Source organism: Echeneis naucrates, chromosome 5 (genome assembly GCF_900963305.1).
Source record: "Echeneis naucrates chromosome 5, fEcheNa1.1, whole genome shotgun sequence".
NCBI lineage: Eukaryota > Metazoa > Chordata > Actinopteri > Carangiformes > Echeneidae > Echeneis > Echeneis naucrates.
In genome coordinates this window covers 14,316,464-14,343,631 of record NC_042515.1, presented here as the reverse complement: position 1 = coordinate 14,343,631, position 27,168 = coordinate 14,316,464, and the positions used below count along the sequence as shown (strand labels likewise).

The window sequence follows — 27,168 nt, the reverse complement described above, 5'->3', positions numbered from 1 at the left end:
TGTTTGAATGTGAAGTTCAATCAGATCCATCATGTCTCTGCAACTGTTGCCCCTTTCCTCTCATGAGCTCACTGCTCACTTTTGTAATTGTTTTCACCACTGAATACTGCCTGACCACTTCATACCTTTGATAGTTAAACTGATATTCCCATCATGTCCTGTATGACACATTCTTTGGACCACTCCTCTAAATTTCAAAGAAACATACTCTCGGTTTATACCTTTTTTGTTTTCAAAGGTAATCCAAAGATGTTTTTTCAACATTCAACACAACATTGTATTAAGACTATCATAGATTCTTGTCGTTCAAAATACCTTCTGCTTTTGAAATTTCATTTTTAATTTAATCAAATTAAAACTGTTCTGCACAAAATGGCCAAACAAAGTAGACTACATAAATCACAGTGGATGCAAATGTGTAATCATCAGAAAGCTGCTGGAAAAGATTGCATTTTAACTGTGCTTGATAATTCCCTAACGTTGCTTTCCTGCTGCCAGCTGACCTTTGAAGGAAAACAAACATAGGCAGGCTAATTCATCGAAATCAACGGTATGTAAACATACAGTTGTCTCTTCATTGTGACGTTTGTCGCCGTAAATTCAACAGTTTAGTTTATTGAAGGTGCACTGTGCGGTTCCGATCCAGCTGCCAAAGTGGACGCTGAATGGAGTGAGGTGTATCCAGCTCTGGAGGTTTGGTCCTCGGTTTATTGTGTTGAATAGCAGCAGTGCGGCTCTGCGCTCTGATTGGCTGAGGCCGCAGTGATGCTCTGCATCCTGTTCTCACAGCCAGGACAGGAAGGAGGGAGGGAGCTGGGACCGCGACCGGGAAACCATTATAACACAGGGGGGGCAAAATTATCCCCTTTCACCGTTTTCCTCACCTGACGAGATGTGCGCTTTAACATGTCTACAGAAGCAGAAGTAGCAACTGTCGCCGACTGGTGACTGCTTCTTCACAAAGAAAACGTCCTCAGCCATCGCACAGAGGCGGATCAGAGGAAGTCTCACCTTTACACTCCGCCGGGACCGAGCAGGTGGAGCTGAAGGCCCCCAGCATGCCCGTCAACGACTCCGACAGCATCCTGAGCTACCAGGTAAAGTGTCCTTTACAGGTCTCATGCATGCTTTGTCGGCTTTTTCACAATGGACACCCAGCGGGCTGCACGCAGGCACCAACAACTGCCAGAAACCCTCCGCTCTCATTCAAAGTCGGCATTCTCTGGTGGAAGAATGAAGTGTGTCATGTTGGAGGGACAGTCTGGTCAATGTTCTACTTCTTTGCTCCACATGATGTGTCTGTGCAGACTCAGGTAACCTTGTACCCGCATCCCTGCAGGATGCTGCTGTAGCCTGTGTGTGTGCGCGCGCGCAGATTATGTTGTTGATATTGCTATTCTGAGGTGCAAACACGTGCAGAGATTCCTGGGAGCGGATCACACTGCAGTGCACTTTCCACTGTCCCTAAAGCTCACATGAAACACTGAGAGTGCCGCACAGACGTTTAATCCACAGCGCTCATTAGAATATCAGCGGCTGCTGATTGCTGATATAAGTTGCATGTGTGTGTGCGTGTGTGTAGCAACAGGAACGGGACTGTGTTGGATTTGGAGGTGGCTCTTGTGTGTTGTTTTCTCATTTACCCTCAAATGACCTTGACGCCATCCTTCCACTGTGCACCACAGACTTCTGGGTGTCCATACATGCTCTTTATTGGCCAATCCTGGCGACAGGAGGGAGGACGGTGTGTTTGAAGGAGGAAACGATTTGTTCTTTAATGTCCTGTTGATGTGTGATCCATTATTAAGACATCTGGTTGGAATGAGAAACCAGTAAGGACAAATGGAACATAGAAAAACAATTGTTTAGAGATGTTTATTCATGGTTGGAATACACCACCATGGCATACAGCATCATTGCTTCAAGGAGTTAATGTAACTCTAACGCAGCCATATCATCATGGCGAGATATAATATCGTCCTGTCTGAGGCCAGCAGACAGATGGAGGGGGTCCAGAGGTTGAGCTAAAGTCCCTGATATGATTAGACTGCTTTCAGACAGGGAGAGAAAGTGGCCAAGGAGCCTCACTCTTCAGACCGTACCAGTTTACTGTCACTATACAGACAATCTGCAAATCTCTCCTCAATATCTGTGGCATTCTGGTCAATGAACATGCACCATTCCTTCCTCCTGAAATCTGTTCAAATATTTGGCAAAGTGCAGTTGAAGTGCTCGAAGTATTGGGTGAGGTTACCAGATCCTTTGCCCGAGTAGTTCAACAATATGTAATTGCTGGCCAAAAGTAGGTGTGCTGCGTTCAGTATTTTACTTCTAAAGTTTGTGGAAATTGGCCATCATAAAATTCTAATGCTACAGGTCACACTTTCAAACTTCCAAGTCCAAAGACTGGAAATCTGAGAATTTCTGACAATTTGCATTTGCTTGAAAAACTGATCTAAATTAATAATTGATAATCAAAATATTTGGTCAGTCTTCTGCTGGCTTTTTAAGTTCTACCACTGTATATTCTGATTAGCATGTTCACATTTTTGGGGGTTTAATAAAAGTGGAAAAAACTTAGGTCAAAGTCATGGCGGAATTACAGTATCTCAATTTTTCCACTCCAAAAGCCTTATTCATTAAGTACTAATACCTCAACCTGAACATCACTTGTTCAGCAGATAGCCTACTGTAATTAGCATTCACCTCTGGATGCCCCTGAGGGATGAACTAGAGCTGCTTGGTGGCCATAAATACACTGAGTGGGTCACATGTGCATTCTAGGGTGAAGGTGTGTAAACACAGAGAGCAGGTGAAAAGAAAGTCATTATCCTTTATAAGAATATAAAGGAGGGAGGACTGCCCATAAAGGAGGCTTGTGCTACACCCACAGTTGGTACCCATGGGTGTTAAACAAGACACTCGTTCATCTAGTCTACTTTAAAAGTCTCTAAATCTAAATGTATTCGACTGGCTCAACTGCAGGCTAAAACTCCCTGCTAATCAGTCAAATAGAATTTGTCTGACAAGTAGTGGAAATATGATCACTCAGTCACCCATGGACAATAGCAGTTGAAGGGCTGACCTTGTTGTTGAGGTTCAGCTAAAAAAAACAAAACAAAACAAAAAAAAAAAACAAGAAAAATTACGTTTATGGTTAAACACATTGCCAGCTGTACCGTTCATTAGCAACTGCCAAGCTGATGGTCCATAAAATGATCTGCCCTAAGAATTGGCTCGATAAGTGGAATTAACAGCTTCCTCTTTGAACACATGGAGATACTGGGAAAACAATAAGCCCAACAAAAGCAAGCACACTGCCGTACAATGATATGCTATACAATACGGTCCTGTAACAGCACCAAAGTGAACTGGCGTGAGAAACTACGATATGCAATTTGTGAAACTCTGGGATTGTAGTTCTGGCTTAGTAATAATTTATGTCAGAAACATAAATTAGTTTCAGCTTTGAGTCCACCTGACAACCTAACCATAGCCCCCTTCAGTCCTATTACAGCTATTTGGCTGTTTGCCAAATCTTTAATTTCAATCAGTCTCAGGCACGGAGTCCATTTGGAGAGCACGAATATTTCTTTTGCACAGAAACACTTTAATTTTACACAGATTACCATTGGAAAAGTCCATCTTATTTACTAATTGTGACTACTCTGTTTTGAGGAAGTACCTCAAAATGTAAAATTTTATAATTTAATTTAAATTATACACCAAAGACATCTCACGCACAGAGGCGTGAACTCCCTAATGGTTAGTAGATTGAATGAAAAAGATAGGAAAAACAACAGCAGGTCCGTGCCCAATGACACCTACACACACAGTGTAGAGTTTAGCATATGTCGTGTTTGTCACAATATTCTATACGTGTTTTGTGTCTCCGTTTAAATACATAAAGTTTTTCAATTACACTAAATGTTACCATGTTAGTACAGGCTGCAGCAATCTTTCTAGAAAGAAAACAATTAGAGAGTGTGGTCTGCGGAGAGGCAGAATAATATGTGAGATATTGAATGAGGTGTGTATGACTCATGGAGCCCGTGGGCTGAGGCAGTCAAAAAGGCTACCGCTTTCATCCTATCGCCCCCAGGTCTATCCTGTCTTGTCTCACTGTCTCACCATTACCTTTTCCTTTTGACCATTCATTCTTTGAGTAAAGCACTATCACTTGTGTTTCTGTGGCAAATTAGCAAGGTTGCAGTACCATGGTGGGGCAGCATGCGCCTGCAGCTGTGGCTCCGAGCGTTAACGCTGGCTCTCAGACACAAAGGCCAGCCTGCAAGTGACAGTTGTTGAGTCAAGATCTGCATCCCTGCTGTCAGATCAGGGTGCCATGCTGAGGGCAGGGAAGAGCGGTTAGTTTCAACAGAGGGGAGGAAGTGGTTGGGTGGCGTGGGCAGGTAAAAAAAAAAGGAGCTTGCAGAGAAACACTTAAGAATGGAGTGGACGTTGTCTGTATTTTGTTATATGGCGTCTGTGGTGACAGATATATGTTAAAATGGCGAATCACGGATGCCCTTTTATAAATCTACCTTTGATTGTTCTGTGGAAATCTCCATTGACAAACTTGCCCTTATAAGAACAATCTGCTCACACAAGTATACTTTCTGTTTGGGTAGTTAGTGTCTGTGAGACATGTCAGCTGTCCCCCTTTTTTTGTTGTTTTGCTCTTTTTTTTTTTTTTTTTCCAAGCTTTTTCACTGACACCAGGAGGCCTTGGATGTTGTAGCTGGGTCCATCAAAGTCCTGATAGCGTGGAGAGAAGAGAGCACAACACATTGATTGCCCTAGCCACAAATCATTGCTGCTCTATTTTTTTCAGCACCCTGTTCAATGTCTTTGAGTATTGTGTCAGTGTAATACCTTGTGATTTTGCACGAAGTTGCTGCCAAGAAAAACATGTTTTTATCTCGAAGTAATTTTGTTGAGTATTTCATTTCCTGGGCATCAAAGTCACAAAGTCAGCACAGGGACGAGTTTGGCTTTATATACAGGGAAAAAAGTTTTCAAATCATAAAGCAAAAGTCTGATGTATGGTTACTTCTTTCTGTAATTTTCTGCATCAAAAGGAGGCTTATCAGCACCATAAGTAGGACACTGTGTGACTGTACTATTCAGTTGTGCTCTGGGAATCTTACATCTTTCTGGGACAATCTGCCCTGCCAGCGAATGCATCTTGTATTTGTATAGTTCAAACATAGGCGAGTGATAGTGTCTCTCTATTTTTGGTGTTGACATGCTGAGATGGTAGACTAGGTTGCCTCAAGCCTGTCATCATGTGGGTTTGTGATAGGGCCCCAAAAATACACAAATGCCCCGAGTAGATGGATTTGTATACGTGGAAGACATTAATATCAATAACTGACAAAAAAAAAAAAAAGACCATGTTGCACTATAACATTCATCAACATTATACTGGAATGATACCATAAAATGCACTACAAATGTTTTTCATATTCTACTAAAGCAAAGCCTACTATGTTTGGAAGTACAGTTTCCCTGTTTAAATTGATAAGGCAGTACCCTGGAGTCCTTTGATTTGGCTATTTGATTTGCTTCTGTTTTCATATTCAGCCACTGGATGACTTTATTGTAGGCTTCCCATGGGTGGTTAGCATTGAGATGCCAGCAAAGGACACATACTCAAGGACAGGCAGCCATTTTGGTGTTAGCTGCAGGGTCCTTCTACATTGCAGCAGAAATAATCTGCGTGGAAAATTATTAGTTCTAAACCCTTGTGAGCACTGTGACCAACTCAAAGCCAGTGGGCAAGAGCAAAGAACAAGTTTTGGTTGCTGGGAGATGTCATCAGGGTGGAAAACAGAAATTACCCATCCTGTCAGTGGAAAATCAGGCACATGTGCATACTTTGAGGGTCACAGATGTGCTCACCCACAGAGAGAGCAAACAAAACTTTAAGTGAATTGGCACTTTTTTTTATTTACACGAGTACTTAATGAGGCACAAGAGATGTGACTTGTGAATGACAGGGAACCATTAACCTGTTGGAAAAACACATACCTGCATGAAGTTGCCATTAAGAAAGTGCTCTTAATGACCTGTGACCAGGATGACTGGGCTGTGAGTCATATAGTATTTTGAGGAGCAGGAACTCATAACTGTGGTCTGGATGTACAGTATTGTTACGTGATGTTCCCCACAAAAGTTAAAAAAAGAAAAAAAAAAAAACCTATCCAGGATTTTTTTCTGTCACGCAGTTTTCTAAAACACAATTGACTGCACCAAACTAATTGATCACCTATCTGATGGGCTTCCTGTTCCTGTTCTAGGACTGAGAGCTTTAGGGTCTCTCCCTCTCTGTTTCATCCATTCTGTCTTGTTGCGTGTCTATATGCTGCAGTTCTAATGGAGCCTCTGGCCTGAGCACAAACCCACACGCCAAAAGCTCTAATTCACAGCTGCACTGAGCGATAACACTGTGCCTGTGTGTGTATGTGTGTGCTGTTGACATGTTTGTGAGGAGGGAAGCTCACTTAGAAACATTTTCTGTGATTTTTCCCTGGAAGAGGGCTTTAGTTATTTTAGTGTGATATTCCAAACATTTTCTATATTACGTGATCTTACTGCAGTATGTGCAGCTGTATGCCTGTTAGGCAGCAGGGCGAATGGAATTAAATAAAACTTCTGCATGACATGGAAAGTGAGAAAATTGGTTAAAGGTGTCCAGTCCTCTGTGACAGTGTTTTTATATCCATTCTGCTACACATAGAAATTGATTATATTAAAATCCCAAAGAGAGATTTCTTTTGGGACAACAGTGGTTAAACTTGGTTAAACAATTTCCAAAAATCACCTGCTTCACTCAACAACTTGCCTTCAACAGAGATAGTGCTTGGTGGTAATAACTGGTCAGGAGTAGGTTTGTCTTTAGTGTTAACCAAACATAAGATTTCATTAGATTAGAGACTCCATGAGATTTTTTTTGGCAATAAGAAAAATTCATATTATTATTGAATTTACTCCTTAATAAAGATTTTTTTTTTTTTTTAGTAATCCTCCCTGACAAACTTTACAGAAAATGGTTTTAACCCCTCGATATGAGTGTTTATTCTTATTTACGAATGACAAATAATATATGTAACATGTTATACAGTATTATTTATATTTGACGTGGTAAAGTTATGTACATTACAAAAAATGTTTGTCTAACTAATTATTCAATGAGTATCTCCACTAGACCTGTACCAGCTTAGTGCTGTGTCGGCTTGTACTTTAACAAAGACACATGACTATTACTTGTAAATACACACGCTTCCTTTGTCACCACATTATTGTTGTATCCCTTTATGAACACAATAATAAAACCATGAGTCACAGCCAGTGTTCAGCCCAAGCATGACTTCGTAATTAAGTGCCCTTCTTCTGTAAAAGGACATAATTGTCTGGGGATAAAGCAGCACTCAGCCTTGGAAACGGAAAGAAATCCCACAGCACTGGTGGAGACAGTGTGAAAAGATGGAGGGAGGCAGCGTCAGGCCACCCACTCTTGTGAGTGAAGTGGAATTCTTCGGATCCCAAAATTGTTTTCAATGTGAATCATAAATGGCTGTCTGCACTGATATCTGAAGCCTTAAAAGCTTGAATGATTTTCAGTGTTGGATTGATACTTTTTGCCTGTAATAAGGTAAGATATTTATCTGCCTGCACTGCGTTCTGATTGGTATTTTTCTTATCCCAATCTTGTACCAAACTCTTCGCTGTTAATGTTTTAACAGTGCTGAGAGGCTAAAGGAAAAAGACACAAGATAAGACATAGACTTCAGGATTTCGGCGATAAGGCACGCTCATGCACGCGCGCACACACTTGCACACAGTTATCATGTTTCATAACTGCATGGAGAACGCTGCATGGTATAAAAGTGGGATTCTTTATGTCAATAAACTGTGTGGTTTGTTTTGTCAGCCTAACCCCAGGAGAACATAGAAAAATCATTGCTCTTTCTCCTTACACACAACTTTCAGCGATACACCCAGTCAAACACACGCACACATACAGGGTACTTAAGTGCAAGTGTGGTTTTCCTTTACTAAAGGAACCAATCATTTCGTTTGAACGGAGGACATATAGTTTTATGGTTCTCATATGTTTTGACTCAGAGTAAATGGGGATCTTGCTCCTACATGCTGCTCTGACAGACCAAGATATTTTTATTTCCACCCCACTAAATACAAACTTGCTGCTCTTTCCACCTGAAGAGGATAAATTGCAATTATTTTTCCTGTCTGCCCGTCATATAGCTGCCAAAAGCCACAGTGTGAATAGCATTCATTTGTTACTGGGCATTGAAATATCCAATTACAGTAAAAGACTGAAAACAACGAATCTAGACCCTCAGTGTTGGTCACAAAGTGTTCACCTTCAAAAAGAGACCTCGTTATTCCCAGACACATCTTTTAATGAGCATCGAAGCGCATTCATGTCCTTAACCTGCACAGTTCTGCTGAAAGAAAACAGACCGTCTCAAAGTCTCAGATAGTTTAACTTAGATACCAATTAACTAAATAGCTAATGAATTAACTAACCATTGTTGTGCACTGTCTCCTGCACGTGATAGTCCAAACAAGACAATATGTTTCCATGTTGTTTGTTTTTTTTTTTAAACACAATCTGTCAGGAGCACGGTGAGGGAATTTCTTAAAATTTGCCAGCATCATTCATTTGGATTCAAGATTGAACTGAATTCTGGTTCTGATTGTTTCAATATATTCACAAATTATTCATTTCCTAATTGATGAATTTGAGGCTAGACTTTAAATATTCTGCACAGTTATTCTGTTTAAAGCGTGGGTGCAGATATTTCAATATAAATAGCTGTTCTGTATCCCCCACCGTCACACTCAGATACACATCCAGTGCTCTCAGAAAATGTCTTCATACAGAGTTAGTATCTGCTATATTTATGTGTGTGCATGTGAGAGAGAGAGTGCTGAGCGTGTATGTAGCTGTTGGCAGGCATTGTGGAATAATACTACCCTCTGCATTTGCATTTATTTATAGATTTTAGCTATTGATTTTATATGTAGCAGCTCAGCTGTCTTTTACATATTGTTTGGTGATGCTCTGCTCTGCTCTGAGCTGCTGGAACAGCCACACTGGCGCATTCAAGAGGAACAGAGCACACTGATATTTAAAAACACTTCTATTCAGATTGGCATTCGTGTAGTCTTGATTTATTTATTTATTTATTTTTTTATCTAAAATCTAACTTTTCAGTTTTATTTCGATTGGGAGTGTGGGGGGGTCTTCATCCATTTCAACATATAATGTTCTGTCAACCCTTTTTAATGGCATGCGACTTTAAAAAGTGCCATTTAAATAAAGTTTGATTGATTGGTTGAAATGATCTCATGCACAGCATTTAGCATCTGGATGAGGCATGTTGATGCTTTGTTGCAGTGCTGCACAATGACTGTTCTTACAGCATGTGGGAGGCTCTCAGACATAAGGCTCTGAAGATTGCTGTTGCTGTTGTGTGCTCTTGTGCTGAAGAACGAACACAGATACTGTAAACAGAGACCGTGCTGCAGCCCAATCACCCTTGAGCTAGTGTACTGGTTTCTACAGCAGTAGACTGTTCTCGTTATCACAGCACTGTTACATGATCGTGGATAACACACACCACTGCACAGACGCAAAGAGTGCCTCTTCACTGACGTTATGCAGCAGTTTTCAAACACAATGTGCTGCTCCGCTAATTTAATTTGATCTGATTTCCCCTGGAAAGTAACATCTGGCAAATCGTCCGACTGACTCCTGCTCCGTTTACTTACCTCTGGCTGTTTGTGTGTGTCTGTGAGTGTGTGTCAGTGCCAGACAGTCTGAGAATAGACTGTCTGGAATTTGAAGCCCATTGATGAAAAGCTCTCACCAGTTTGCTAGTTTGACCATTTAATGGCTCTGTGACGGTGTCAGTAGTTTGTCCTTAACAGGACACCTGTGGACGTAATGACCTTTAAGGGTTTCTTTCTCTCACTGATTTTGAATAGCTAGAGGTCTGACCACAACAACAAGGTGCTGAACCTTCCTTTCTCCAAGTAGAACTTGACCTCTAGAGTTCATCCAGTTATTCGCTGTGCTACTAATCCACGCAGGATCACAGGATCACACATTCAATTTCAGCTGGCATTTGGGTTCACCTTGGACAAAGTGTCTCTCACAGGACTGACATGTAGAAACAAGCTGTCATTCACACTCACACTCAGTGACAACGTAAAAACTCCACACAGTAAAAAAACAACCAACCAAGAGCCTTCTTGAGCAAGAAATGAAGCAAAGGATGCAGAAACCTACTGCCTATACTTACATATGCCTTTTGTGTGTCTGTGTGTGCCTGTGTGTGCATTAGAGGCCAGATGAGGAGGTGGTGGTGGACCAGGGGGGCACAAGCTCAGTACTGAACATCCACTATGAGAAGGAGGAACTAGAAGGTGAGTTACCTGCTCAGATGCAAACAGAGGTCAAAGCCTTTAATGGTCATGTGTAAAATATGCACTGTTATTATTTCAACTGCCACAGTTTATTAAAATTTTGATTCTCACTTTGAAAAATATTTTGTTGTTGCAGTGTTATATTCTAGTTGAATTATAGGCTATGATTAAATAGCTTTTTAAAAACTACATGGAGAAACTGTCGGAGTGGAAGTATGACATCTAACTGGTGGCAATAATAAAATAAAATATATAGAATTTTCTGTTGTAATTACAGCTATTATACATAGCACATCTAATTATCCTCCACCACAGGTGACCTGACCTCGCTCAACCACCAGCAGATCTCCAGAGTTACATAGATGTTTAATGACAAGCAGCGTGATGGAGCAAATTTTTCTCCATGATTACATCATTTCCAATTTGTGTTTGTCTGGCTGCATTTTAATAGAATTCAGTTTGAATATCAAAGCCGAGATGTCTACACTTGATGACTACACACTACACTACAAAAATGAGCAGGAATTTAAAAAATGGGTTTGCCAAATAGTTATAAATGAACGTGGATAAGACAAGAGCTGAAGCAGTTTCGTGTGTGTGTGTGTGTGTGTGTGTGTGTGTGTGTGTGTGTGTGTGTGTGTGTGTGTGTGTGTGTGTTTGTTTGTTTGTTTGTTTGTTTTGGTGTGGGTGGTTTTAACATTGAGATCAATACCCCTACATCATGAATAATGAATCCTTTGACTATTCAGAGGAAGTTCATTTTAGGGAGGGCTATCTGTCATCACAGTGGAGGAACAGATGTGTAAATGTGTGTTTGTGTTTGCGTCACTTGGTCCATTACCACCTCCTGGAAGAGATAATCACATGTGGAGTGATGGAGCGCTTTTCACAAAGAATACAGCTCAGAAGCTTTGTATCTTCTTTGCAGCCCAAGGACATGTGAAAACACATGCAAACTCTCTCTCACACACACACACACACACACACACACACACACACACACACACACACTCAACTCAATATTTAAACAAACAAACAAATTTGTAATAATTGATCTTTTTTTACCTGCTGCACAAAAAAGGGGTAAACTGCTTTTGATCTTAAAATGAAATGTGGTTACTGTCGATGTCACCAAAGATTGTGTTCCTGTTACCACAGCATGTTGCACACAATGAACTGATAATAATTAGAGATGATGTTGGTTTTGGCTAAGATGGGGCAGGTAACAGACTTGTTACCAGATCATCCCTGCAGAGTTTCAGTCTAACAACCAACACTCAGTTCAACTTTCACTTTCAATCACTTGAACAGTCTGACTCTAAAATTCTGGCCTTGGAAATAAAAGTACACAAACACCATAATCCATTGACATAAAACATGTAATTTTTGAGCCCCCTATGTTGAACCAAAGTTCTTACTTGCTAAAGTTCATTTATTCGTTCATTCATTCATTCATTCATTCATTTTCTTACCACTTATCTGTTTCCGGATTGTGGAGGGTGCTGGAGCCAATTCTAGCCCACATTGGGCAACGGCATTTAAATGGTTTGAAGTCATCTTAAAACAACAAGCAGCCATCTTTACACAGTCAGTGTTTATTTTATTCTACTGCCAACCATGGAAGGAATAACTTAACTCACTCATGTTATCAAGATGAAGGTTTATATTAACTCTGTAGATGGTTTTCTGAATAACAAAGTAGACAATAATAATTTTATTGCAGCAAAATGTGATAAAAATGCTTCATATGCAATAATAAACCTCTCAGAAAAATAAAAGGATTTCGCTTGCCCCGTTTCCAGGCCACAGGACTCTTTTTGTTGGGGTTCGGATGCCCAGACAGAGTCACCGTCACCATAAGGCCCATGGCTCTCGCCACCGCAAGAAAGAAAGAAGGGCAGGAAGTAGCTCAACACAACAAAGCGACGGAACCGACACAAGCATCTCAATTCATGGTAACACAACTCTTCTGATGGTACCCTTTTCTCTTAGTGTCCTTCATTTTCTCATATTATTTAAATATAATATAGCCATATATTAGACAGCATGCATGCACATCCAACTCACACAACAGTTAGTGATTGTTTAACAGAGCCTATTAATAATCTAGGCACACAGACACACACACACACACACACACACAAACACACACACACAGATAAAGTGCTCCAGGCTAACAGTGACATAGTCCCTAATTAGCTTTCAAAGAGCCAGTCAGTCAGTCGATGCATGGGAGGGAGGTTTGTGTGCATGCCTTTTGCTGTGGTCTTCTCTTTATGTCATAGTTGGACAAAGTAACTGTTTGAAAGGCATGTAGGGAAAAAAATCAGTAGCATTGTGTGTGCTTGTAAAAGCATTTTGAGAAGCACAGTTTACGTCAAATCTTCTCACCTCATCAGACACACCATCCCAGAGGGTCCAGTTCATTCTGGGCACAGAGGAAGATGCTGAACATGTGGCCCACGAGCTGTTCACTGAGCTGGACGAGATCTGTGTGAAGGATGGGAAGGATGCTGAGTGGAAGGAAACAGCAAGGTTAGGATCTCCACTGGGAGCTGTCGGCAGAACTGTTATAGTCTGTGACAGCCTAGCAGCTCTACAGCTACATTGCTGTGAAAAGTGGTATTCACATCCATGGCTCAGTGGATCAGTTATTATTTGTTTTTCTCAAAAGAAAAAGCTCCCAAGAGAGAAATGATGGCTGACGTCAGCCACTTTCTTCCATCTTCATTAGCATGTCCATAAAAGTACCTTACCAGGGAGGAAATAGTCTAAAAGTCACACTAAAAATGACTTAAGGGTGACTTACGAATGTGGAACGAGAAACCCTTTTTAAGGGCTGCAGCTCCTGTCTATAGTAGCTAATCTGTCTGTGTTCATCTGATTCCTGTTAACTGCACTTATCTTAAAGACCCAATATACTGTAACGCCCAACATTGACAAAATATCTTACAGTCAAGGGTAGGAGTGACATGTGAATAGCAACTGTGAAGTGATTAGGTGAAAATATCATCTAGAACTTACTAGTCAAAGACAATGATTTATTTATTTATATCTACTGTACCGTATACACTCTGTCGAAAAGGTGTTGGGCTTCTCTAAGACATTGACAAAAGCAATAGTAAATCACATTAAGTTCTGACTTTCAGTATTCATCTCTTTAAGGTGGCTGAAGTTTGAGGAAGACGTGGAGGATGGCGGTGAGAGGTGGAGCAAGCCTTATGTTGCTACTCTCTCCCTGCACAGCCTGTTTGAGCTCCGCAGTTGTATCATCAATGGCAGTGTGTTGCTTGACATGCACGCTGACTGCATTGAAGAAATTGCAGGTGAGAAATTTTTCCTCCAACTATGACGCAAAACATCTATTCATTCATCTTCGACCATTTATCTGTTTCCGCCAATCCCAGCACAGATAGAGTGAGGGGGCGGGGTACACCCTGCACAGGTCACCAGTCCATCACAGGGCAAACAGACAGAGACGAACAACCACTCACACTCACACTATGAAACATCTAATGTCAGTGTTTTCCAGAATGTGGTGAATCTTGTGTGTGTCTGAAGTCTGAAGTTAACTTTTTGTCCCCATCCTCGACTGCATGTTGACTGATATAAAACAGATTCTGCATCTCAGCCGGAACGCACCTAAGATGTTTTTTTACAAATCCTTTTGGCCTCCTCAGAGAGGAGACGCACATATTGTACAAGCCTGAGGGAAGCATTGTTATTGTGTTTGATGCAGAAAAACAGAACCCAAACTATGACTCATAAAAAGGTCACAGTCTTCACATTTTAAATAAATTTTATCTTACAGCCAGTATTTAATTGTCTGCTGCAGCACACAGTGGCCAGTGTGTTGAGTCTCTGCTTCCGTGACAAACTTTGCAACTGTGTCGCTTAGCTTTGGTTGTTTGTATTGTCATGCAATTATGCAGCTGCACCAAGAAGTTGCTGAACGTCTGTTGAACCTGATTTACATAAAATCTACAACTAGACAAAGCTGCTCTCACAGACACACATTTGCAAACAGGTCAGTCTGTGGGCGAATTGAGGTAAATTAAATGATATGCCGTTGTACGGAATATGACACCCATTAGTACACACACAGACAACGCCTACACCTGCACACATAAACACTTGCAGCTCAAAGGAATAATCAATCAATCAATCAATCTTATTTATAAAGTACATTTAAAACACCAACTGTTGACCAAAGTGCTGGACAACTTTCAACATGAAAGAAACATACAAGAAACAGACAGAAATAAAACTCTCGCACTGAGTTAAAAGCCAAAAAAAATTGTTTTAAGGCGTGATTTAAAAACAGGCAGTAATGGTTGAGTTGCTCCATCTCTCAGTCTTTCCAGTCCCAATGTGACAGGTTTACAGAGTAAACAGCCTTGCTGCTTGCAATAACTCCCTACCTCTTCTCACGTCACTGTCTCACCAGGTGCCTCCTGCCAGCTGCACCTGGACTACAAGTGTTAGCCAACATGCTCAGAAAAAAATTGAGAAACTGATTGTTAGTTATTTAATTGCTCTGAAAAAGAAATGAAATACATATGTTGGTATGGCTTGCTCATTTTGAAATCTTAAACGATAACATTTTAAATTATGATTGTGGTTGTTTTAACTGATCCTTGTCATTATAAATTTGACAATAAAGAACTCTTTGAATTAAAACCCAACCCTTAAACCTCAATAGGAATAACAGGAATATTTAAATGAAAAAAATTGAATTTCGCAGATGCTGTGGATGAATGTCACTCTGCCTGATGTATTCATCCTCCAGCACTTTCTTATCAACCCAAAGGTTTGATTAAAAGAAAGTCAGATGTTAACTAACAACATAGAGACTATTGGAAGGTAAATTATCTGATGAAAAACAACACAACAATAAAGAGGCTGCATGCACCGATTCTTTGAGCTCTTGTTATTACTGCGCGTCTCCTATTGTAAAATGAGATGGTTGCCTGTCAGAAAAGCAGCTGAAGGAAGCAGAGCTGCTCTTATCATCTCAAATGAAAAGTAACTTGATATATCTGAGGCCTGTGAGGAGTAAGTGGAGGCTGTATTAGATCTACGTTGTGGGTTTTGATTCAATTTCAGGCTTCTTTGTGCCACTGTCCTTATTAACATGGCTGATTATGAGCCAACACATTAGCGCTGGCCTTGAAATGTGCTCAGAATAAATGAAGGCATTGCAGTGTACGCGTGTTCGTGCGTGTGTTCCTGATTGACTAGGAGGAATGAAAGGAAGACCTAGTGCTGACTCAGTAAATCAGTAAAGAAAAGGAAAGGGCTGTGGGAAGGAGGAGACAGCAGCAGGCGATAAGGAGGCGGGGAGATGCAGATTTTTTTTGCCTCAGTCCCTCATGACAAGCTGTATTGGATACATACTGATCTAAACCTTATAACACACATTCTCCTCTGCGGTGAGCTGCAGAACAGTCTGAGCAAATCACAGCATATTCACTAAAGTATAGTATTTAATAATATTTTAATGTTGAAAGATAAGGAATCCTTATCAACCAGGTTATTTATACATTGATGTCATACATTGTTTTAAGTAAAAAAAATCCATGTATGGTGTCTAAATTCAGTCTGTCAGATGCTAATGATAATACTGATGATCCTCTGAAATAAGGCTTTATGGGTTTGTCCATGTCTTACAGACATGGTGCTGGATCACCAGGAGGCCTCAAATGAGCTGGATGACAGTGTGAGAGTTCAGGTGCGTGAGGCTCTGCTGAAAAGACACCACCACCAGAACGAGAAGAAGAAGAACCTGATTCCGATAGTACGCTCCATCACGGAGGGGACCCGGAAACAGTCAGAGCCCCATCTGACAGGTGGGATTCATACCGAGTATGCAACAGGCAGGCGGATGCTGCACAAATATATCTCTGGGCAGAAGTGTGTCTATTTTAGGTATTAATCAAATTTAACCGTAATCATCCTGCATCATTAACTTATATTAGAAAATGTGTTGTGGTAGACAACAGTTTAAAAGCACACACAGGTCTTCTACAACATTAGAAAGACAGATGACATGAATAACATTGATTGTCCAATTGCAATGACCATTGTCGAGGGCTGGGGCACATTAGGGAAAATGGGACAGCAGCTGTGACAGTAATTTTTTTGCCAGCGGGTGAGGGCATCTCCAAAACAACTGTTTTATGGGGTGTTCACACAAAAGATCAACTGTAGCACAAATTTGCTGAAATAATGAATGCTGGCTAGGATTAGAAAGGTGTTAGGACTCAGTCCATTGTAGCTTGCCGTGTTCATGTTGGCTCTGTCCAAGCCTGAGAGCACTTGCAAGGGGAAGGTGAGTGTCAGAGATGGACCAGGGAACTATGAAAGAAAATGGCCCTGCATAATGAAACATGATTTATTTCAGTTCCTGTGGACGGCTGGGTACAATGTTCTGCTGGGAAAGTCTGGATCGTGTCACTCGTGGATTTTGCTTTGACATGTACCATTTTGCTAAACGGTGTTACAGAGCAGTTACACTGCTTCATTGGACAGTATTCACTGACATTTCCAGCAGGACAAAGTACCCTGTCGCACTGCTGTTTGAAGGCCATGGCAAACAAAATGTTTCCAAATTCCCAAGATCTGTTGGATGTGCTTGTCACAGTATTAGGCAGGTGGTTTATCATTGCAGCTCATCCTTGTAGAGAACTATAAATCTGTAAGTATGAAAGTAAGTTCAAATTTCTTTTATCTTGGATAAAATAAGATTTGCTATCAGAATTGTGACAGGAGTAAATGATAAAAATAAATAAAAACTCAAACAAAGACAGGAAGAAAAGAAACCAAATGAGGAGACTCATCAGTGAGGTGCAGTACTTTCAACAACAGACTGCCCAAACCCCTTTGACTGGTTCTGAGTAATTCCACTATATATGTGCAACTCAGCATAATTGCCTTCCTAATTCACTTTGCATTTGGCATGCCAGGAAATATATGCACTGACTTCCAATCTCCTGCCCTGCCCCCCCTCCTCCCTCTCACAAAAACACATAAACACTGCACACATAAACCCACACCTTTGTTTTTACAGCCACATCTCCCCAGCCTCCTCCAGCCACAGAACCATCTAAGAACGGTGCAGGACATGACAGCACTCAGGTGGACCTCAGTAAGGTAAAGCAGATTCTCAATCTGCATAGTTTATACATGTGGATCGAGACAAGGTCAAGGTGGATGAAATTAGGATAGCATATCTGATGTAAGTAATGTTAGATGTCCTTTGGTCGAAAAGCACCATCAGCTCTGTCCATGCAGCTGTTGAAATGGTGTGGCCTTAAAAATGTAATTTTAAACACACAGTGCCCTCTAGGAAACAACAAGGGAACTGCATCTGGCCAAAGTGGATCCCAGAGCAGCAGCCAATCACTGTAAGACTATAAAGCATGGCCACAGAGGGCTTAGATGAAATCTTCCATGTAGCCATTAACTTTCATCAGAGGAATTTAAGTGCATATATTTAATATTGAACTGATGGCTGGTATATCTGGTTTTAGGTGGGAGGGTAATTAATATTTTTGGAGTCTTGACAGATACTAACTTGTGCTTTATTTCACCAGGTGGACATGCACTTCATGAAGAAGATCCCAGAGGGGGCAGAGGCCTCCAATGTGTTGGTGGGAGAGCTGGACTTCCTCGAGAGGCCCATAGTGGCCTTTGTCCGCCTCTCCCCTGCTGTGCTCCTCAGCGGCCTCACTGAGGTGCCCATACCTACCAGGTAGATGGCCACAACTCTTTAAACAATAGTTTAGTCATAAAACCAAAGAAGTGTACGTTAAATCAATATCACAGGAATTACTTAAATACTTGAAAATGTCTACTGACAAATTTCAGGTTCCTCTTCATTCTCCTGGGCCCAGATGGAAAGGGTCAGCAATACCATGAAATCGGACGTTCCATGGCAACCATCATGACAGACGAGGTCAGAGCTCGGTCAATTAAAATCTGATTTCAGGGACCTCTTTGTAAATTTAATTCTCAACATCTCTCTTGCAGAAGAAGTTTAAGTTCCCCTATCCTTCTCTTTTCTCTGCTACAGATCTTCCATGATGTAGCATACAAGGCAAAGGACAGAGGTGACCTCCTGGCAGGGATAGATGAATTCCTGGACCAGGTGACTGTACTGCCACCAGGAGAGTGGGACCCCTCCATTCGCATCGAGCCCCCTAAGAGTGTCCCCTCTCAGGTACACAGCTGACAGCTACAATGACATAGTGACTATAGAGACAAAGTGTAGAACTACTGTCTCGTTTTTTTCTGCTCTTGGACTGTCATTGGCCGTTCACAGGAGAAGAGAAAGCAGCCAGGAGTTCCTAATGGTGCAGCCTGCCAGGAGGAGGAAGACCTACATGCTGAGCACCATGGGCCAGAGCTGCAGAGAACTGGAAGGTAAGCTGTGATTATGGGATTTACTGCACAGGTTTATTCATTCAGTATTATAGGTTTTAATCCATGAGAAATATAAAAGTTGTTTTAACAAACAAATGGTTAATATACTACATACTATATAAAACAAAAATACCTGTGGGGGAACCTTGAGCAGAAAACAGTTTAGTTTCTGTAGGGATATGTTGTAGTTTGGGAGAGAGGCACACAAACCTAAACTTATAGTTCTCAAGAAGTGAGATGGGACAAGCAATAGACATGACAGCCCAAAGGCAATCCTACACCAAGACAGTTCTTGAAGTCTAAGTGTTTGCACCACTCCCTCACCATCTTGTTCATAGTTTAAGTGGTTCAATTTCTCACCTTGTTGCATTAATATGGAAGTTATCCAGGACCATGCAACATCACTGTTAGGTGTTCGACAAAGCTCACTTCACAAACAGGTCTGAAACACGAGTATAAAGTAAACTTGGTGATGAACACAAAAACAACTACATGTGAGCATCTCTCCTTTGTCGAAGTTTAAACCTCTTTAACTTAAACTTCAGCTGCCTTTGCCATGAGATGGACCCCACCTTCAATAAGAAAAGTGTCTTGTGTCTGGAGACAGTTTGCTTTGATTAGCATAAAGACAAGAGACAAAGAGAAATGAAATGTCTACAGAAAGCAAAATCTAATCATGTTATTGTGGCTAGCTTTAGCAAGGAGGCCAGTAGACATAGACCACAAAATAAAGCAATAAAAATGACCCACTACTTGCTCAGCTTCACTTTTCTGCCAGCCAATTTTAAATAATCATGTAATAACCATATATATTATAATCATCTTGATAAGACCCTAGCTGTATCAGCATTATATTGTCTACGCTTTGAAGCCTGTCTACTCTTCTCTTATGTGTTGCGCTCAGGTTGTTTGGTGGTCTCATCCTGGACATCAAAAGGAAAGCGCCTTTCTATCTGAGTGACTTTAAGGACGGCCTGAGCCTCCAGTGTGTAGCTTCTTTCCTCTTCCTCTACTGTGCCTGCATGTCTCCTGTCATCACCTTTGGAGGATTGCTGGGGGAGGCGACAGAAGGACGCATTGTAAGACTGTAGTCAAATAATATCACAGTAATGTCAAAACAATAATCAGAATGTAGTGCAGTGCGAGGAGAATCTAATGAACTCAACATTGATAGTGTATATTACTGAACACTACATCAAACCAGACATGCTCTGTGTATTGTTGCTGTGTTTCCTAGAGTGCCATAGAGTCCTTATTTGGTGCATCCATGACCGGAGTGGCCTACTCTCTGTTTGCTGGCCAGCCTCTCACCATTGTGGGCAGTACAGGTCCTGTGCTGGTTTTTGAAAAAATCCTCTTCAAGTTCTGCAAGTATGGTCAATATAACAACAAATGTACGTGACATTTTCACATCATCGCTGTGACTATTGATCCACCTCTCTTCTTCTCCCTTCGTCTCTCAGGGACTATGACCTGTCCTATCTGTCACTGAGGACATGTATTGGCCTGTGGACGGCCCTGCTGTGCTTGGTGTTGGTTGCCACAGATGCTAGCTCTCTGGTGTGCTACATCACTCGGTTCACAGAGGAGGCCTTTGCTGCCCTCATTTGCATCATTTTCATCTATGAGGCTTTGGAGAAGCTCGTCCACCTGGGAGAGATCTACCCCTTCAACACACACAGCGATCTGGATAAACTCACGCTGGCATAGTGAGTTCCATAATGTTCACTTCACGCTAATGGTTTCATCCAGTTCCTTTTATGTCCGCTGACTGATATTTCTGTGTCCCTCTCTTTATAGCTGTAAGTGTGCAGAGCCTGATAATCCTACTGATAAAACCTTAAAGCTGTGGAGCGAGAGAAACATCACAGCACATAGCATACCCTGGGCCAACCTCACTGTCCAGGTAATGCCACTATGTGGAGACACAAACGCATACTATTGTGTGTTTTGTGGGCACTTTCTGTTTGCCAGAGCTTGACTCATATGAAGTGGTATTTCGTCTGAATAAAACCCTCTTTGAATCTCTGCAGGAGTGCATCAGTTTTCAGGGCCAATTTGTTGGGACGGCATGTGGCCACCATGGCCCCTACACCCCAGATGTTCTCTTCTGGTCGACCATCCTCTTCTTTTCCACTTTATTCATGTCTACCTTTCTTAAACAATTCAAGACTAGTCGGTATTTTCCAACTAAGGTAACTAAATTCCGACTGATCACCAAGGTAAGGTAAACAATGACATGACTAATTAATACCTAAAGTGTGTTTTCCCATCATGCCCAGGTGCGGTCCATGATCAGTGACTTTGCAGTTTTCCTTACCATTGTCATCATGGTCCTGCTTGACTATGTAATTGGTGTTCCCTCCCAGAAGTTGAAGGTGCCAAGCAAATTCCAGGTATAGAGAGAAAACTAATAATATTGTGGAACTTGTACAAAGCTTCCCGGGGCTGTTGTTGAGTCATATCTTGATTCCTCTGTAATGTGTTTCTCCAGCCAACCAGAGATGATCGAGGTTGGCTGATAAATCCCATAGGACGCAACCCATGGTGGACAGTCCTGGCTGCTTCTATTCCTGCTCTTCTCTGCACCATCCTTATCTTCATGGACCAGCAGATAACTGCTGTCATCATCAATCGCAAGGAGCATAAACTACTGGTTTGGAAAATTTCGGTCATCCAGCTTTTGTTTCTGGGCTGGATACAGCTTCTCTAAGAACCTGTATCTGTTCTTCTGTGTGTTTTGCAGAAGGGTTGTGGGTACCACCTGGACCTGCTGATGGTGGGGGTGATGCTGGCTGTGTGCTCCATCATGGGCTTGCCCTGGTTTGTGGCAGCCACAGTCCTGTCAATCTCTCACGTCAACAGCCTGAAGTTGGAGTCGGAGAGCTCGGCTCCTGGAGAGCAGCCTCGTTTCCTGGGCATCCGAGAACAGAGACTCACTGGCGTGGTCATCTTCCTGCTCATGGGCTGCTCTGTCTTCATGACTGGAGCACTGCAGGTAAGAGAAGCAATGAAATGCTGCCAATTTCAGACTAATCTGTGGTGCAAAAACATGACATGGTGTTACTTTTACCAGAGCTCATCGATCTTTCTTTTTGTTTTTTTAATTCCAGATCATTCCTATGCCAGTGTTATACGGGGTTTTCCTCTACATGGGAGTTTCTTCACTGAAGGGCATCCAGGTAACATGCAATCTCATATATGAATTTGACACAGGAATACTATCCTGTAATATGTCAGTGGGAGCCATCTTTACATCAGAAATCTATGCATTCTGAATAATTAGTGCAATTTCAACACCATCTACAATGGCAGTGGCATGATAACAGATTATATTTATATCCAAGTACAGCATTTCCTGAGTTGTTCTCAATGTCCCCTCGATCCCAGTCTCTTACGTTTCTCAATAATTTGGCTGTGCCTCTTATGCCAGGTCCTCATCTCATTAACTGAATTATCTGAGGCCTGACAAATTGTTGTTCAAAACTAAGTTTGTTATTCATAATCACTTCCCTTTTCTTGCTGTATTTACCATCTGTTTCTCTGCTTGGCTCTCATTTATTGTTTTTCCACTCACTCCTCCTCCCCCCTATTTAACTTCCCCATTACCTGCATTCATCTTCGTCACCTCTCAGTTCTTTGACCGCCTGAAGCTTTTTGGCATGCCAGCAAAGCATCAGCCAGACTTCATCTACCTGCGCCACGTCCCCCTGAGGAAGGTACACCTGTTCACTGTCACCCAGCTCACTTGTCTGGTTCTCCTCTGGGTCATCAAGACTTCGCCTGCTGCTATCATCTTCCCCATGATGGTGAGCTGAACGCCATCAGCATTGCGTATTTAGTCTCACGTTGACGCCATCCAGTGAAATATCAGGCACCTTTTTCCTCCTGTGACTGCAGGTGCTGGCTCTAGTTTTCGTCCGCAAACTGCTGGATCTGTGCTTCTCTAAGCGAGAGCTAAGTTACCTGGATGACTTAATGCCAGAATGGAAGAAAAAAAAACTTGATGATGCCTCCAAAAAGACAGATGAGGTAGTTTAAATCTTTAAAGACCTGGAAAAAAATCAACAAACATGCACATTTTGACTTTGTGTGTGTCTTTTAGGAATCACAAGTTATGCTCAAAAAGCAGGAAGATTCAACGTCTGTTCAGATCCCCATGGAGCAGAGTAAGCCTGCTCAGATCCTGAAGGCACATGACCCCAAGTGAGTGCAAAACATTTACATTTACAATATGAAATAAGGCAGAAATCAGGCAGAGTGCTAAAATCAGACAAATGTCTCACCTACTATGTGTGTCTTATATGTCTATGTGCCTTGTTTGGTGTGTTTTTCCATGTACTCCATGATAGTACTAACACCCTGAGCTCTCCTTAATACCTACCTCAGCCTCCTCCCTCCCCTATCTGCTGCTGTATCTTACCTTCCTTCTCCTCTGGTGTTCCTCAGGTGTGACCCCTCTGACATTAATATATCTGATGAAGTGTCTAAAACCACCATGTGGAAATCCCTCAACACCAATCAAAAGGACTCTCGTCCTGTGGCTGCTAAGAAGGCAAGGCCATGCCTTCTCGCTGTTTTCCTCCTCACCCCTGCAATTTGAAAATATTCCTGCGACACATTGTGCTCACATAATTTGTCGTTTTCCAACACTTCATGGTTAACTTAGAATTGCACATTTCTGCGTAACTGCCCTCTATATTGTCTGAACTCTAGATTTGTCTGTTTTACTCTGCAGGATTGAAGGGATCATGTTCATCGATGAGTGAAGGATGTCCAGAATAATGGCAGAGCCGACTGTGTTTCTTGACTGTAGTTCTGGACCAAACAACGCTGCAACATGGCTGCCTTCACCATCAGCCACTTTAGTGCTTACAGAAACAAGTCTCACCAGCTACCTGAAACACATCGTCCACAAAGATAAGGGTGCATTACACTTGCGTACAGATAGACATATGCATATACTTTCTTTTGTCTTTGTGAGGACTAGAGCGATGTGTTTTTTTTATTTTATTTCCCTGGAGGAAATCCTAAAATGAAAACCAATACAAACTTATTACAACCCTGACTCCTTAAAACAGAATTAGTCCTAAACTCCCATAATTAAAGAAATGATGGAACCTCCAGCCATTCTCTCCTGTATTCAGTATTCACATGTGTGAACACTATTTAACAGCCTACTTTTTAAATAAATAATGGAAAGTGGTGAGACGGACATTCACAATATAACTCACGATGTAATTACTATAATCAATGCAGTTACTGATTTACAGCTGGATGTTATACATTCATAAAGAACTCATTTGGATACAACATCTCAAACCTCTTTACAGCCCAGTCAGTCTTACTGTAAATCTTACTTTCACGAGGTATGTATGCAGTTTTTGTTGAAACTGGGTCAGAATAGTGTTTCATTCAGTCTCTTGTGTTGGCTATAGTTTGTACTGCGACTTAATATTATTCCCCTTTTGGAGTTTTAATCTGTTCTGGTCTTCACAAAGACAGGAGAACCTGCACACATAAACACCACCAAGAACAACAGAAACAACCTCTCTAATCCTATTTTCCAACCTTATAATCAGAAACAGAGATATGCTCCTTTAGAAAGAAACCGGGTTCTTTTAATTCAGTAAGTTTTCAAGTTACCACTACTTAAATCTACTAGAGTCTCGTCATTTTATGTGCGATGAGTGTTTATTTTAACAGTATGGTCAATTGTTTGGTAGATATAAACTGAAGGCTCAATGATAAATAGACAAATCCTGTTTTGGGGCATAAAAACTTTGTGTTAGTTTTGTTATTTGATATGAACAGAAATGCTAATGTCAGAAGACCTGCTTCAGTTTAAACTGTGGCGTAAATAATATGGCTATTGAGGCGTATGATTATGATTGTTAACCAAATGTTTGTCATGTGTGTAAGTGCAGTGTCTAATTTCTTTACCTCAGACAAAGTTGTGAATGCCATGTAAAAGCCACTTTGAGAAATGTCAGCTCAAAGGAAAACAGAGACGATAGTTGGTGTACATGGGATAGCGTGCGTGTGCCTTTAATTATCAGATTTTTTTTTTTGATTTTTTTTTTTATGGGGTTGGCTACAGGAGTATATTTTAAGCAATAATTTCCCCCTAAATCTTACTCATATTAATTTTACCACAACTCTTTATTTGTCGCTCCCTTTTTTTTTTTTTAACTAGTGTAGCCTTGTTTTTCTGTCCTTGGGTGGAGAAAAGGCTGTTCAGGAAAATGCAGCATTATAAACCGTAAAGGACTTTCATTGCATGTGCCAAAAAGAAAATTTGAACAACTACACAGTATATTGTTGTTTTCATTCTTCGTTCTGGTTTCTGACACGTCAATCTGGACAAATAAGGTTCCACTATAATTTATTTGCCCTCATTTTGCTTAGTCATATTGTCCTGAAATAATTTCTCAAAGAAATCCTTTTTGAATTTTACACACTATGCTCGCCTCAAAGCTCAGAGAACTCAAGAGAGCAGATAGATTATGAAAGTTTGAGCTTCAATAATTACTAATAATTTCATTCATAGTTGCACTTTCTGTAGATAAAGACTTTATGATATATTTTATTTTCAAGAGTGCTATTAAAGCAATTAAATGATTTTACAATAATTTATTATTCACAGTTATTTATTTTTAGATATAAAATTCCAACATGATATTTCTCTATTTACTGTAATAAGCTGAGTGAACAAAGAGAAGGGAACAGCAAAACTTAAATCATGCTTTAATAAAGAAACCCAATCAAATTGCACCACAGGTTATTACACAGAGCGCTAAGAGCTCTGATGGCAGACCTCAGGACTTTGTCTAATTGTCTTTTATCCTTAATGGAGGACATAGTGTATAAAAAATGGTTGATTGAATTAAGGTTGAGGTTTAATTAGACATGAAAAAGCAGAATTAATAGCATAAGAATGAGAAGACAGTGCAAACCCTAGGTTGAGTGTATTGATTAATGGTGCATTTTATTTTTAATTTCTTCATTAAGGGGAAGATTTTTTTCTTCTTTCATTAACTACATAGTTTCACTTTAATCCACTTTCACATGAATTCACCTAAATGACTCAAATCAGTCCTTTCAAATGAAATTCAAAACCACCCACTTCAGATATTTGATAAATTTTGTCTTTTTTTAATGTGTATACTGCCTATTTATATACAATATCATCAGAATCATTTTATATGTGTCCATTTTAAAACCCTATTCCCCACAGTCTCCATCATTTTTATTACAGTGACTTTAAATTAATGTACTCTCCTATACTAATCCATGACTGTGACCTCTCATTTGCAGAAATACCTCCTCCAAGACACGATAGAAAGTTTTACATAATGCGTTTGCTGCCATGTACTTTTGCTTTGACTCTGTCAGACGTTTGAATGTGAGTAGCTTTCATGTGTCTGAGTCCCCTTCCTCAAACCAATGAATGGCATGACTAAATATGATTCACTGTGTAAATATAGATTCAATGACAAAAGAGTGAGTACAAAGATTAGCCTAAATGATATGTACATTGAGAAAAGAAAAAAGAAAAATGCTTCCATAACGGACCTTACAAAATGCTAAGAAACACTTTTAACCATGCAGTCAATGACCATAGATGTGCTGTAATAAAATCAATTATTTATTGAGTAATTGTAAAAGTGATTTTAATGAACATCATGTGTCTCAGAGTTGATTTTCAGCTCAGTAATGTAAATGTAAATGTGAATGTGTGATAAACATAAAACAAAATGCCTTCCTTATAGGTTGACAGCATATAACATAACCAAGAGAGGTCATTAAATGTGACATATGTTTAAGTTTTTTTATGTGCTGGACATGCGTGCCTGTCATTTTCTGTCGTGCCGTCATTTGGACCTGGAACTTGAATCATTACTGTCACCTCTTGGACAATTGCACCATTACTTTAACATTGAAAAATACAGCGAGAGACCTATGCTGTAGTTGTCCTCCTTCCCTACCAGCTTCTTTGTTATGTGTAAATGAACGTAAAAAAAACGAAGAAAACAACAACAATAAAAAAAACTGTGCACTGTGAGGCTATGGCCTTCTCATGAAAATAAGACAAACTCTGTCTTTGTGTCTGAGGAAAATATTAAAGAGAGAAATGTTGGAAAACATGAAGCTTTCAGGGAGAAGAGTATCTGTACTACAGGAACCTTAACCTTATAGTCTTGGAGCCATAGAAAGAGCGATGCCTTGTGTCTTCAACCACTGAATAATTAGTCCTGAGCAAGAGTTCTTCATGTTTTATAT

At 40.7% G+C, this 27,168-nt stretch overlaps 2 protein-coding genes across 2 annotated transcripts in view; one reads left to right on the top strand and one right to left on the bottom strand.

The window, feature by feature from the left end:
- Positions 1–1,060, bottom strand: part of ttll3 (tubulin tyrosine ligase-like family, member 3) — a 7,835-nt gene extending 6,775 nt beyond the window's left edge. Inside the window, exon 1 of the mRNA XM_029503033.1 lies at positions 1,012–1,060. Coding sequence (XP_029358893.1) covers positions 1,012–1,060 — 49 coding nt within the window. The remainder of the gene's footprint in view (positions 1–1,011) is intronic.
- On the top strand, positions 894–27,168 carry slc4a8 (solute carrier family 4 member 8). The gene is made up of 25 exons (XM_029501252.1): positions 894–1,097; positions 10,380–10,461; positions 12,264–12,416; positions 12,861–12,996; positions 13,627–13,787; positions 16,134–16,310; positions 17,531–17,613; positions 18,057–18,214; positions 18,331–18,418; positions 18,536–18,682; positions 18,785–18,885; positions 19,790–19,964; positions 20,123–20,256; positions 20,349–20,594; positions 20,686–20,791; positions 20,919–21,080; positions 21,168–21,281; positions 21,380–21,541; positions 21,632–21,883; positions 21,999–22,067; positions 22,521–22,694; positions 22,786–22,917; positions 22,991–23,091; positions 23,335–23,440; positions 23,624–27,168. Exons 1-25 carry the CDS (start codon positions 1,059–1,061, stop codon positions 23,627–23,629), a joined length of 3,264 nt encoding a protein of 1,087 aa, XP_029357112.1. The 5' UTR covers positions 894–1,058; the 3' UTR covers positions 23,630–27,168.

Coding starts and splice junctions, on each gene's coding strand:
- slc4a8 (XM_029501252.1), top strand. CDS start 1,059: ATGCCCGTCAACGACTCCGACAGCATCCTGAGCTACCAG. Junction 18,215..18,330: donor GAGGTGCCCATACCTACCAG/GTAGATGGCCAC, acceptor GACAAATTTCAG/GTTCCTCTTCATTCTCCTGG. Junction 22,068..22,520: donor CTTCACTGAAGGGCATCCAG/GTAACATGCAAT, acceptor GTCACCTCTCAG/TTCTTTGACCGCCTGAAGCT.